The sequence below is a fragment of the Gouania willdenowi genome, chromosome 18 (genome assembly GCF_900634775.1).
Source record: "Gouania willdenowi chromosome 18, fGouWil2.1, whole genome shotgun sequence".
In the NCBI taxonomy this organism is placed as follows: Eukaryota; Metazoa; Chordata; class Actinopteri; order Blenniiformes; family Gobiesocidae; genus Gouania; species Gouania willdenowi.
The window spans coordinates 10,166,441-10,180,793 of record NC_041061.1 but is presented as its reverse complement, the minus strand read 5'-3'; the positions used below and the strand labels follow the sequence as shown (position 1 = coordinate 10,180,793).

At 36.5% G+C, this 14,353-nt stretch overlaps 1 protein-coding gene across 1 annotated transcript; it reads left to right on the top strand.

The window, feature by feature from the left end:
- Positions 1 to 1,355: 1,355 nt before the first annotated feature.
- Positions 1,356 to 13,671, top strand: pcolceb (procollagen C-endopeptidase enhancer b). The gene is made up of 9 exons (XM_028475244.1): positions 1,356 to 1,504; positions 3,573 to 3,681; positions 8,861 to 9,119; positions 10,017 to 10,141; positions 10,931 to 11,067; positions 11,161 to 11,882; positions 11,987 to 12,067; positions 12,155 to 12,325; positions 13,323 to 13,671. The coding sequence occupies exons 1-9, from the start codon at positions 1,419 to 1,421 to the stop codon at positions 13,451 to 13,453; spliced, it is 1,821 nt and encodes a 606-aa protein (XP_028331045.1). The 5' UTR covers positions 1,356 to 1,418; the 3' UTR covers positions 13,454 to 13,671.
- Positions 13,672 to 14,353: the final 682 nt, after the last annotated feature.

Genomic DNA, 14,353 nt, shown 5'->3' with positions numbered 1-14,353 from the left:
TGACTTAGCAGCTTAACACTCCGGTGAGTGTTTGAAGCAGCCGAATGACTCCGCTGCCGCGATAAACACAGACCCTGAAGCGCTGAGACGGACTCACAATCACAATAGCAGCTTAAATATCCTATATGTTTTACTGTAATGTATAGTTTTTTGGCTGAAAACAAAAACAAGTGTGTGGATAGCAAAAAGAAAATCGCTTTGGTGATCACTGATCTAACTCGCAAGATCGAGGCATGACGTCTTCGTCTACAGACACGCCCACTCATGAATATGCATATAGTTAGCGCCAGAGATGGGGTCAATTGTAATTGTAATCATGTAATTGATCATTAATTACAATTATTATGACATATAAAATAAAAATATGTTGCTGTAATCATAATTGAATTGTAATTAAGTTCAGAGAATTGACTTTGTAATTGTAATTAGCATGGAAATTCTATAAAAACTAACCAAAACCTTACACATACGTAGTTAATAATCAATAAAATATGTTTCATATCAACTTCTCCCACTACCCGTCTCCTGAGGATCATTTTACCATTTAAAAAATAATTGAAATCTAGTAATTATACTGACAGGAAAAAGGCTCAGACACCTACACCAAAAATATTAATACCAATATTTTCATTGATTAGGAAGCATAACAAGGTAACCAAGAGATGAAAAACAAATTGGATAATAGATAATGTTTGTTTAGTATATTTTACAGCTGATTTAAGACATGGGACAAAACTGACATAAGAGATGCTAACAGAAAGCTAACACAAGAGGAATGTTACGTTTTACAAGGTTATTTATTTCAAGCTCAGGAATTGTGATTAATTGTAAATGAGAGTAATTGTAATTGGCTTTCAGGGAAAACATTATAATTGTAATTTTAATTGGAAAAAAATGCTGGTCATTGTAATCGTAATGGAGTTGTAAGAAAAAGAAAAAGTGATGAAAATAGGTTCAAATATGGCAAAAAAAATAAGCTAAAACAGGCTTAAACTGTTCCAAAAATATTCTTAGTTTCTTGAAGGCATCTGGTGACGCCCCTCCCAGTGTCTGAGTCGTGACCCCAAATGTGGTCCTGACCCTAAGGTTGAGAACCCCTGGTGATGAATAGTACGTTAATGTGCCATTTCCAACACAGCCTAAGCCTTACATCACCAACAGGAAATTGTATTTATTTTTTATTATAACTTGAACCTTTACTTAACTTCAACACTGAGCAGTATTCCAACAAGCCTAAAACGGATCTACTCCAGTGTCCAAGTGCCTCCTCCTCAAACCTCCACCTTTTTTTTCACTCCACTCCACTTTGAATCCATCAATTCCCTCCTCTTTCCCTTTCCGCTCCCCTTTTTCTAATCTTCTCCTCCTCCTCCTCCTCCTCTCCCTTCTTTCCTAATCCTGGACAACATCAGGACAGGATGGAGGACAGGGGGTGGACGTTTTACCTTCTGATCATCTTCACACTGGGATGGACCGATGCTCAGACTAACACCACTAACCTCAGGTAACACATCTTATACACGTGCTGTGTGGTGTTTCCTCTGTGAATGGGTTTCATCTTCCTGCGTGTACGTGAACATGTGGCACGACTGATTCAAGCTCACATCTGTAAGAACTGAGTGTGTGACAGAAATCTAAGGGTATGGAAAAGACCAGCTTGTTTTGTCGAAGGGTCACATGATCAACAGTCATGTCAGCATTTAGAATAATCAGCAATCTGAGCGTTAACACAGGAAAGAAAGAGTTTTTCTAGTAATTTTATGTGTTTTTCTGTCATTCTGTGTATGTTTGTTGTGGTCTTGCTTGTTATGATTGCATTTCTGTTGCGCTGTTGCGTATTTGTCCTGACAAAATGTATCTTTTCTGGAGTCATATTGTGTGTTTTGTTGACATTTTGCATTTTTTGGAGTAGTTTTTGTGTATTTCTGCTGTCATTTTGCTTGTTTGTTAATACTGTGGGTTTGCAGAGTCATTTTTGTGTAGTTTTGTCATAATTTTTCTGTAACAGTATATTTTTTTGGGTGATTGTGTATTTTTCCTATAAAATGTATGTTTTTAGATTCATATTGTGTATTTTGTCATAATTTTGCTTTTATTTTTAGCCATTTGTGTTTTTCTTGTCTTTTTGTGTACTTTTGTTGTCGTTTTCTGTAATTGTGTATTTCTTCTTGAATCATTTTGTGTACTGTCATCGTTTTGTTCATTTTTGTTGTAGTTTTGCGTGTTTTTGGAGTATTTTCTGGGATTTTCTTGTCTTTCACTGGATTTTCCTGCAATGTTGTAATTCTTTGGAATTTTTTAAATGTATTCTCGCTTTCCTTTTTTGTATTTTTCCTATAAAAAATTATGTTTTTTGGAGGCTTATTGTGTATTTTGTTGTCATTTTGCATTTTTTGGAGTGATTTTTGTGGATTTCTTGCCCTTTTTGTGTGCATTTGTTCTCATTTTCTGTAATTTTGGATTTTTTTTATTGTCCTTTTGTTCGTTTTTGTAGAAGTTTTGTCTGTTTTTGTAGAAGTTTTGTCTGTTTTTGTCGAAGTTTTCTGTGTTTTATTAAGTATTTTATTTGTTATTCTGGTCTTTTACTGTATTTTCCTGCAATGTTGTTATTCTTTGTATTTCTAATGTATTCTTCCTTTTTGTTTTGTGTATTTTTCTATCATTTTGTACATTTACTTTTAGCCCCTGGGCCACCAGTTGCCCATGTCTCGTGTAGAACCTAAAGGGATGATTCTATTAATTTTTTTATATTTTTATTTTTTTTAAATCAGGAAAGGTTAAATTGTCAAGTAATGTAAATAAACAAGTAAAATGATTCCTTTGCAGTAAATCCGATCATTTTCATTTGATTTTCTTGAGACTTTTGGACTTTCTCATGCACTGATTGTGCACAGAAGGACAAACAAATGCCTGTGGGCTTTTTAGCTCCAGACTTTAGGAAGGGAGGGACTCCACCACTGAAATACTTTACCCAAACCTGGCCCTATTGTACTAAATAAACATAAACATGCTTTACTAAATACCTTCAAGACTGCATGATTATGTCTCATAACGATCATGTTCAGCCCATTAAATCCAGTTCATTGGTGACTGGTAGATGGGGAGAGAGTCAACATCTAAATTAACCAGGCACCACCAAGCACGGGCAGCCAAATTAGACGTTAAAGCTGCTGCTGCTGCTGCTCTGATGTGTGTTTATCTAAGTGTGAATCAGTGGGCGTGTGTCACCAAAAACCCCATGTGTACGCAGGGTGTTTTCAAAGAGGCCACCCGTTAAAGGAAAGGACTTTCTTATGGTACAGTAAGGTCCAAACCTACTGGATAATCACTATACGGCTTGTTTTCATGAAATTCCATTAAAAAAAAAAAAAAAATCAAATAAAATTCTTCATGAGGAGCTGCCATGGGCCAGGAGAACAGAGACAGACTGTGCCACAGTGGTTTGCACTGCAGCGTGTGTATAAAAGTGTGTACGTGTGTGTGTGCGCGCCACTTTTTTAACTCAATACTCTTCAGTATGGCTGCGTTTACTTGAACCGCAGTGGGCTGCAGCATTTCCTTTTCTGTTTCAGGCCAATTTTCAACTGTGGGGGCCATCTAGTCACTGACTCTGGCATCGTGGCCAGTGAAGGATTCCCCAGTTACTACAAACCCAACAGTAAATGCACCTGGTTCATCACAGTGAGTCACTAAAAAGCTCATTTTTACACTCTAAGTGCTTGTAAATGTCGTACTATTTTACTACTCATACTAAGTATGAGTAAGTATTGCATTCACATTAGATCGTATGAAAATACCTAGATATATGGCATATGTGTCAAACTCAAGGCCCGGGGGCCAAATCCCACCCTTTAGACCATCTAATTCAGCCCACAGGAAAAAGTTAAAAAAATGACAGAAAAAACATTAATAATTGCGTAAATTACAAAATAAATCACAAATGTCCCACGTTTATATCACATGATGGCAGTCAAATTAATGAAAAAACAACTTAATTTTTCAAAATCCTGCATAATTATTCTACTAAAATAAATAACAATTGTTTATAATATCAAGGAAATGTAAGTTAATCTAAATTTAAGGTCACTTAATTCTTGGATTTTGTCTCATATACTGTATGTAATTTGTACCTGGAAGTGCAAACTCGGGCACATTAATGTTGAAAATACATTCCTCTTTTTCTTGCCTAAAATCTGTGGCCCACTTCAGATCAAACTAATCTGTATTTGGCCCCTGAAATAAAATAAGTTTGACAGCGAGCGGAATGTAAAATAATCCTGGGACCATTAGCTTGAAGCTAAAAATCAAACATTCCCTTTTCAAAATAAAAGCATCTCTTTGTGTCTTCCATTAGTTTTTTAATGCTTTTGTAAATAGGCTCTTGTTTTGAAGTTTTGTCAGTATTAAATGGCGGGTCTCCGAAAATCTCCGAAATGCGTTTCCTTGAGTTTTATGGATCAAATGAGCACATGTTGATATTCTACTTGGTCATTTTCTCTCAAAATATTTTCAGAACTTTCAAAGGTGGAGAATCAACAGTGGGAACGCTCATCATCCTAATCATAGTAATAGTATATAGTACTCGACAGTATATAATTATTACATTTGTAGTGTATAGTACAGAGTGTGCCATTCTGAACACAGCCTAATTCAGTGTTTTTGTTGGGGTCATGACCCCATATGGGGTCTTCTGGAATTCAAAAGGGGTAAAATAAAATCAAATCATATTTTCACATTTCTTTCTCAAACCAATTATTTCCAGTGGTTCACAAACAGGGGTACGGGTTACATTTACCAACTCATTTAAAAATAACTGAGAAATGTTCCCAGTTCCTTTTTAAGGCTATTTTTTGTGACAAATTCACCACAAACTAACAATACGATTGCTTAATAATATATTATATTTTCTTGTAATTCATTAAAACAGGATTATTTTATGCTGTAGAGGCCATTTTACCACACGTCTGACAATAGGAGACAATAATTAGCTGCATTTACTATTGAAGTAAAAGTTGCATGGCATTTAACAAAAAAAATAAAAAAAATAGATTCTACTTTAAATTTTACTGATTGTTTTGAATTTGTAGATCAAGCCTTAGGGAATCAACGTTAGAGAGACAGTTAGGAGTTTAGGAGAGCCAGTGTATGAAATTATGAAGAGGGTATTTATGATATGAAGAGAGGGTACACATAATACGATAAAAAAAAAACAAAATACAAAGGGGGTACACAGGATTCGAAAACACTGTTCTAGACTTTCATTTTCTTATGTTATAATTATATAATTTTTCACTTTTTGAACCAAGTTTGACCTACTCAGTATTTTTAACTCAGTAAACAAACGCTTAATTCAAAAGCTTAATTCTTCAAAAGAAGAAAAATTTGGGGCTTTTTGATATTAAAATTGGGTCACGACCCAATAACGGTCGGGAACCACTGGTTTAATTCAAGTGTAGGATTACAAGTACTCATGTTACTGTAACTGAGTTGCTTTTACAGGTACTTGTACTTTTTTGAGTATATTTCTATATCAGTCATTTTACGTGTACATACAATAGGTATGTTTTAAAAAGAAGTGAATTAGTCCGGTTCTTTTTTTTTTTTACACCCAATAGTTACTGAGTAAATTATATATATTTCTGTTTTAAAATGATCGACGGACATTCTGAAACTACAAAAAATGAAATGACCAGACAATAATCAAATGCGACACATCATAGACGACCAATCAGATTAAATGATTCAGCCTGAGAATTAAAATTAAAAAAAAATTGTAATCAAATTCATTGGTCATTTTTTTTATATATATATTGTACATTTTGACAAACTTTTTAATTTTTACAGATGATTTTGTGGAAAACAAATAAGGTTCCAATTGTGCAATATTTGGTCTCTTTCTTTTTAAGTTCATACATGATGAGATGTTTACTGGACGCAAGGGAACCAAAAATAAACATAAATGAGCTGCTTTTTACTTGTACTTAAGTATTTTATGTATGAATTACTTGTACTTGAGTAGAATTTCAATCAAGTAACAGTACTTCTACTTCCTCTGAGGATTACCTCCTACACGGTTTTATTTATTTATTCACTGGGGAAATTAAATAGTTGTCCTGTATAGTTTGGTTAATCCCATTAAATTGATTACATTTCTGTCTTAACCCAAGCTGTTGTCCAACAAATGTATTTGAAAAGGCAGATCTTGGGTGGCGAAACCACAAACAAGTCAATCTTCGCCCCCTCGCTAACTTTGTCGTCGTATTTGAAAGTTTCCACAGGAAAACGACTCAACGTTGCACCAAACGTACACGTTCCTTCCCACCAGAACGGCGGGCGGTAGCACCAAATACAGAGCAATAGCTGTGGTTTCAATACGAGTAAAGGTGCCAATTACACAAAGGAGGAGGTCAATCTTTCACCCACTCACAACAATCACTGTGATTTGCTGTATCGGAAATAATTCTCAGTATTTTACAAGTTTCTGTGCCACCCTGGTGAAAACGGGCTCCACCACTGAAACACATTACACCCAGTTTGTGCGTTTAATCTTAGCTGCAGTTTGCTAAAGAGTTATGTATGGTTTCAAACTACTTTTCAGAAAATCTTGTGCGTCAGGCTTTATGAAGCAAAACTCAATAATGGAACGAAAAAAGTCAAACATGCATAAAGTCCATTTTTTTGCAAAGAACATCAATAATTAAAGGCCGTGGCTCTTCATACGTAAACGTATCAATTGACTCCCTCTATCCGTACGGAGCGTCCCGTCATTGGTCATTTTACGTGTACGTTTTATTTTAGCTCATATTTATTTTTAGCTACCTCGCTAACCCTTTTATTTTAGCCCTAAACCACGAAACACCCTAATACCCTTGTGTATGTATTTTTAACCCTAACCCTATTTTGAGGCTTGTGATGTACAGTAATCAAAGTACCTGAGTCAAACTCAAGGCCCGGGGGCCAAATTTGGCTCTTTAGTGTATCCAATTCGGCCCGCAGGAGGCAGTAAAAAAAAAAAAAAAAAAAAAGTAGAAAATTATAGTGTAATTTACCAAATAATTCAGTAGTAGATATCTCAAAATGACAATTATAGTGAAACTTCACAATATTTTTTCGGGACGAGCAGTTTTCCCTTGCACATATCACAAGAACGCAATTATTTTTAATTGACAAGAACTCTAAAGTTATCCATAAGTCTTGCAATTTCTGTCAAACAACTCCACAAAATTCCTCTGAATTACACTAAAATTGGTCACAAAATCAACAAGTTCTGAAGTGAAAATCCTGCAGGGACTGACACTGAAAACTATGTCCCAATAATGTTAAAAATGCTCATTTTCCCCATAAAATCTGTGAGTGTGTCAAATTGGTCCTTATTTGGCCCCTGAACTAAAATGAATTGGACACCCCTGTCACAGAATATTAAAAGTAGTTCATATCTTCATATCTGCTGGGCTTTTAATATATATATATATATTAGCTAATCAGAACAATGTCAATATCAACCTTTCAGCCGTGGCAATTCTGCATAGAACAACAATTGAGAGTTCAGTTCAGCAAATACCAGGTTTTAATATTTATAAAATGCACATAATTAGAATAATGATGGTCAAAACTACACAAGAAAATATACATTTGTCAAACTGTGAACCCACAAAAGTTAAAACCCATAAATAGTTTTTACTCACAGTTTGAAGTGAAGTTGTTGCATTTCTTCTTCTCTGACTAACCTGGAACGTACTATTGAGTCAGATGTAAACAGGGGGTGCTCTAAACTACATTGCACGTTAAATGGATATTTAAAATGCAACATTTAAAAAAATAAACCCAAAAAAAAAAAGCTATTCACTTGGATTGCTTTAGTTCTGCTTATGTTTGGCATTGAAAATGATATTTATACGGTGTGATTGACTAATTTGGGTTGGGTTTTTTTTGCAGAGTGGTATAGTCCACACACTGCCGTTTTACCATCTAATGATCCACACCTGATTTAAAGATGTCTGATTACTACACCTGACTCAACATCTACAGAAAAATAATTATATAAAAATGAGGACTTTTTTATTGTGTTTTATTTACAATTACTGCAAAAAAAAACAAAACAACAACAACAAAAGTAACCTAAAAATAAAATCAAACTAAAATAAACCGTTTTTTGAACATCTACGTTTTTAGAAATAATAAATAAATGAAAATATAGAGATTTGCACTTACATTTTTAAATTTTAATTTCATTTATTTATTCATATAGTGTCAGATGCAATACAATCATATCACGGCACTTGTAATAATATATTTAAGAGCCTTCTCGAGGTTTTTTTTTTTGTTTTGTTTTGTCTTTTAATTAAATTATTGAATTTGTATCACAATGGACCATTTGGTTTTATTGCGTTATAATTTTAACATTATACACAGAGGCACATACATCTATATTTTATAGCCTACAAAAAGTGCCTGTGTGTTTTTGATTTCTACAATCATATGTAATAATAATAACTGACATTTTTCTTCTGTTTTTTTAATCACACACAATTTTCCCCTGCATTTATGAGATCACACAGTAGTTTTGACGACTAGCGATATATTGAGTTTTTTTTCTTTTCAAGAATTCGCAATAAAAGTCATTTCACAAACATGGTTATCATCATTAATCATGGTTATTTTATCTAAATAGGGAAGCCCATCAATCTAACATGTTTCTAGAATGTGGGAGGACTCTATAAAAGAGAACATGCACACTGCGAAACAAACAACCAGAGGCCTTTTGAACCCACAACCTCCTCACTAATAACTGCTATCATCAACAAACACCTTCTTGTCATATTCACTTTCACAAACCCATCATGCTTTGTTTGACCTCCAGGTTCCAGAGGGTCATGTGGTCATGCTCTCCTTCCGCCTCTTCGACCTTGAGGCCGACCCCACCTGTCGCTACGACTACCTGGACGTGTACAACGGCCACACGCGCCTGGTGCAGAAGCTGGGACGCTTCTGTGGGACGTTCAGGCCCGGAGCGGTCATTTCCACCACTAACACCATGATGCTGGACATGGTGACTGATGGGGCCACAGGAGGAAGAGGCTTTCTGGCTTCTTTCAACGCTGGAAAGCCCCACATGGAAGGTGTGGAAGTGCAGTTCACCAAAAGGGTTCAGCTGCACAGATTGGGCATCTATATAATCATTTTATCCGGACGTACTACACCAGGGATGGGCAACAACATCACAGCACGGGCCACAAAAATGTGATTGTATCTGATCCACATTATCAACATTTATGTCAGCATTAGAAAAATGATTGATCAGAGCATTAATACAGGGGGAATTGGTTTTGTGATTTATTTTTGTCTTTGTTGTTTTCTCAGTTTTCTGTCATTTTGTGTGTTTTTGTTATTTGTTGTGTTCTTGTTGTAATTGTGCATATTTTTCTGTCATTTTCTGTATTTCTGGGGTCACTTTCTGTATTTTTATTGTTGTTTTCTGTATTTTCCTGTCATTTTCTGTAATTTTGTTGACATTTTGTGTGTCTTTGGAGCTATTCTGTAATGTGTTGTTGTTTTTTGTGTTTTCTGAGACATTTTGTCTGTTTAAGTGGTTCTTGTGACTGTGTGTTTTTGTCATTTTGTGTATTTTTGGAACTACTTCTTTTGTTTTATTTTTGTGTACTTTGTGCATTTTGCTGTCAATTTGTGTGTTTTGGGAGTTATTTTGTATAATATGTTAGGCTTTATAACTTCTTCCACCTGTTGCCTATGTCTGTCCTACACAATACCTTATGAATAAAGTCCATTTTTTTTGTTTTTTTTTTTTTTTTTGCTTTCTTTTGAAAATAGAATTGTAGCATATATTGAAAAAAGTGCCAGTTCACAAACACTTTTGCATCTTCTCCAGAGGATTGAACAATGACATCATAAAGGTTTTTGTTAGGTGTTTTCAGAGGTCTATGGCACAGATATAACTTCATTGATGTAAAACATCAAAGAAAAGTCACATTTGATCTATTTTCCTTTGTTTCCCTCAGAGCACCAGTTTTGTGGTGGACGGTTGGTCAAGGAACAAGGTTCAGTCCAGACTCCCAATTGGCCCAATTCTAACTACCCAGCAGGCATCAGCTGCTCCTGGTACATCTCTGTAGAACCAAGCAACGTAAGACGATACTATTACATTTCATAGTTTTTTGCTGTGATAAGATTTTGCCATCAAGGTGGGTTGGCTATAGTGTGTTCTAGTCCAGTAAGGAAGTGGTTCTCAACCTTTTCAGCTTTCACCTTTAGCAAAAATAAGCATGAAATATGGTGAAAAGAGGTTAAAAGTGACAATAATGGGTCAACATATTAGGTGACATTAGGTGGGAATAGTGGTGGAAATGGTTTATAAGTGCCAAAAATATCTTGAAAGTGGAAAACATTTGCAGAAAAGGCATTGAAATTTGATGGAGGAGTGGCAGAAATGGGAGAAATGTAGCAAAAATGCATTAAAAGGATCAAAAATATGGCAAGTTAGTTGCAGAAAAAGAGTAAAAATAAGCAAAAAGGGGCTTAAATTGTTAAAAAAAATATTCTTAGTTTCTTAAAGACATGTGGCGACCCGCTCCCAGTGTCTCACAAACCCAAGGTTGAGAACCCATGCAATAAGGGAACATAGAGTGGGGCCCAGAAAAAGGAAATATTCTACATCAGGTCGCTAATATTGTGACAAAATTCCAATGAAAGACGTTATTGAGTGTCTGCAGGCGTGTTTGTGTGTACCTAAAGGTTGAACTAATGTAAGTGAGGCTGAGAGAGGTAGTAAATGGTCGTTCTGTATTTTTTTACTCCCACCACCTCCTGCTCATGTCATCAGCTGACGCGGTTCAAAGTTTGTCAGGAATAAACATGAAGCGGCTGCCTTAAGGGTGTACAGTATGTTGCCAACTTTTTTTTTTTTTTTTTGCAGGTGATTGAGGTGAAGTTTGAGAAGCTGGATTTGGAGCCTGATACGTACTGTCGATATGACTATGTGGCGTTGTTTAATGGAGGGGAGACGGATGACTCAAGACGGATTGGCAAGTTTTGTGGAGACAGAGCACCAGGGTGAGATACCAGCGGAGAAACCATCAAATCACCAAAGTTACGACTTATCTTCTTTATTCCGCTTCTTCTTCTTTTTCTTCATCTTTCTATTAGAACTGTTGTAACGAATGGAAATGAGCTTCTTGTCCAGTTTGTGTCCGACCTGAGCGTGACCGCCGATGGATTCATGGCCTACTACACGAGTGTACCTCGGGGATCTCGGACACCAACTGCTGGGGGCGACTTTATCCACAGTCCTCAGACTACATCGGAACCACAAAAAACCAAGCCAAGCAAACCTACCAAAGCAACCACTAAACTAAAAGTAAAACCAACGGCTAAACCAACAGCTAAACCAACAGCTAAACCAACAGCTAAACCAACAGTTAAACCAACGGCTAAACCGACCTCCAAACCTGGTCCCAAACCTCGACCTGGCCTTAGACCGACCCCAAAACCAGCCAAAAAACCATTTGTGAGGCCATCGCTGGTAAAGAAACCTCCAATACGTAGGCCAATTGTCAGACCCACGATCAAGGCCACGCCTAAACCCAAGCCGTCCAAATCAGCACCAAAGATACTGGTGAAAAAACCAACACCCAAGCCCCGAACTAGACCTTCATCCAAACCTAAAGTGATCAAACCAACACGCAAACCAAACATCAGGGCCAAACCAACACGCAAACCTGCACCAAAGACTAAACCCACTAAAAAACCTATCACTAAACCAGTGAAGCCAGTAAAACCAACTGCCAAACCCAAGACAAAGCCTAGCCCAGCACCAAAACCAGGACCGAGCAAGACGGTGACAAAGACGCCTTCCGTGAGCACCAAACGTAAGTAGAGTTTAGACATTAAGGAAAACACTATCTGCACTTGTTGTTTTCTAATGTGGTTGTTGTGTTGGTGTGTGTGTCTGTAATTGTGTGTGTGTGTACAGCTCTACCACTGAACCCGCTGTGTACACAACCCTGTAAGAGGACTGGAACTCTACAAACCAGCTTCTGCCCCAGTGATTTTGGTAATAAACCAGTGCAAACCAATACAAGTGCTCACCATTTCATTCAAGCTGTTGATGTTTTTTTTACCTTCTGGTTTGTCTTCTCAGTTATTACGGGTAAGATCACATCTGTGACCCCTGGACCAAGAGGCTCAGCAACATTCGAGGTTCACCTGATAAAAGCCTACAAGACAGGAAGCCTTAATGTCAATAAATCAGGACCCGTTAAGTGGGTCACACTGATGTCCTCCTGCAAGAGATGTCCCGGGTTAACCAAAGGTAATACACTGGTCTTCTATGTATATGTACGGCTGTTTAAAAAGTTTGTTTTGAGATGAAAGTTTGTTTGCAATTGCCTAATGGAAAATGCCAAATTGTCTGATCTGTTGGGGGGATTTTAAGGAAGGATGGTGCAAATTTGTCTCCAAGCATGACATTTGGCACACATAGTTTTTGACCTGCTGGATTCAAATCTGTCGGAAGCCAGAGCCAATTCTCAATGGGGGTTGCCATATTGGACGATTCAAAATGGTGGCCACCAATAAACAGTTTTTGTCTTTTACTAGTCAACAGAAACTCACATAATTAAAATTAAAAACATTGTTTCAGACCTTAGGAATTCTAAATACGTATATGATGCCTATTTGACAGTAGCCTTGACTGGAATCGCTTTATTGTAAGATCAATACGGCCACCTGCGAATATTTATGACAGAAAATTTCTTTGTTTTACAACATAGTATCTTTGATCTGGGATGTCAGGGAACAATATTTATCATTAAACATGTTCCTGATGTCAGGCTTTTATGTTGTACAATAAAGACATTTTTGGTCGTAATTCTTCAATGTTTAATATTCACAGGTGGCCATATTGGATTTTCCAAAATGGCAATGCCAGTCAAGGATACGGTCAAACAGGCACCGTATTTAGAATCCCTGAGGTCCAAAACCTTAGAAAAATGTTTTTTCATTTTTATTTTTTTTATTTTAATTATGTGACTTTTGGTTGGCTAGTAACAGAAAAAGCTGTTTATGGGTGACTGCCATTTTGGATTGTCCAGTATGGCGACCCTATTGAGAATTTATATTCAGCAGGTCAAAAACTGTAAGTGTGCCAAATTTGCACAATTCTACCTCGAACAGACCAGACTAAAAAAAGAAAAATCAACGTGTAACGTTTTTTAACACCATTAACAAAGCACTGGAAGTCATAGTCGGCGACAACGCTGATATTTTTTATTTTGACTCTTTCCTTTTTTTCTGTTTATCATCGCCAGGGCTGAACTACGTGCTGACGGGAACGGTCGACGCTCAGGGCAACGGTCAGCTCAGCCCATCCAGCTTCACCCTCCTCTATAAGCCTGTTCACAGCAAAGCACTGGCTGCCATCGCCCGGAAATCCTGTTAACATCACCCACCACCAATTTACCAGCCCTGAGTTTTTAAACAGTGAGTCTATCATAGGCACATTTCTTTTTATTAACATAAAGTGTGCCTGTGAAAAGCAAACATGATGTAAAGATATCTTGTCAAATGATACAATCTGTATGTAAATTATATGTTATTGGATGTTTTTTTTCTTTCTTTCTTTTACACAAGATTCATAATAAACAGTTTTGTGGGTAAGTGCAGCATCTACTCTAATGGACTCGAACACAATCGAAGAAAAAGAAAAACTCAAGGAAGGCTGGAAAAGAAAGGGATGAGTCAGCTTTATAACTGAAGGTCGTTTACAGGCAAATGCTCCATTAGTTTGTACTGTAAAATGATATATAAAATATATGTAGGGCTTTTTGATCACGGAAAACAGATGAAAAATACGGCATTCACATCCTGAAACAGAATTGGGAAAGGCAATATTGGTTTTTTTTAAACAAAATAGAAATTTACACTCAATCAGAGACAGAAATGTCAATTCTGGAACCAAATCTGACGCAATAGGACGGATTTCACCATTTCAACTATCTATCAACATGTTTTAAGACGACATCACACATTCTCATCATGTTAACGGGTGTTTCTAATGTTTAGCTTTAGCAAGTATAGCAAACGGCTGGACATCAAATCTCGCAAAAAAAATCTCACGTGATCTCAGCTTGTTGCGGTGCATTTCCATTTTGTAAAAATATGAAAATAACAATACTTTATTCCACTGGCAGTATTAAGCCCATATGGCATGGTTTACGGAAGTATAATGGGTTAGAAACAACCAATAAAATGAAAAAGAAATGTGTACACTGATGTGTAAACTATGAAAAGGAATGGAAAATCGAAGGTTCTAAAAACGTACCTAACAACTCAAAATGGA

Bases quoted from the DNA above. Each gene is read 5' to 3' on its own strand.
- pcolceb (XM_028475244.1), top strand. From the start codon at position 1,419: ATGGAGGACAGGGGGTGGACGTTTTACCTTCTGATCATCTTCACACTG. The intron at 10,142-10,930 runs GTAAGACGATAC...TTTTTTTTGCAG, and splicing joins TCTCTGTAGAACCAAGCAAC to GTGATTGAGGTGAAGTTTGA. The intron at 11,068-11,160 runs GTGAGATACCAG...TCTTTCTATTAG, and splicing joins TGTGGAGACAGAGCACCAGG to AACTGTTGTAACGAATGGAA.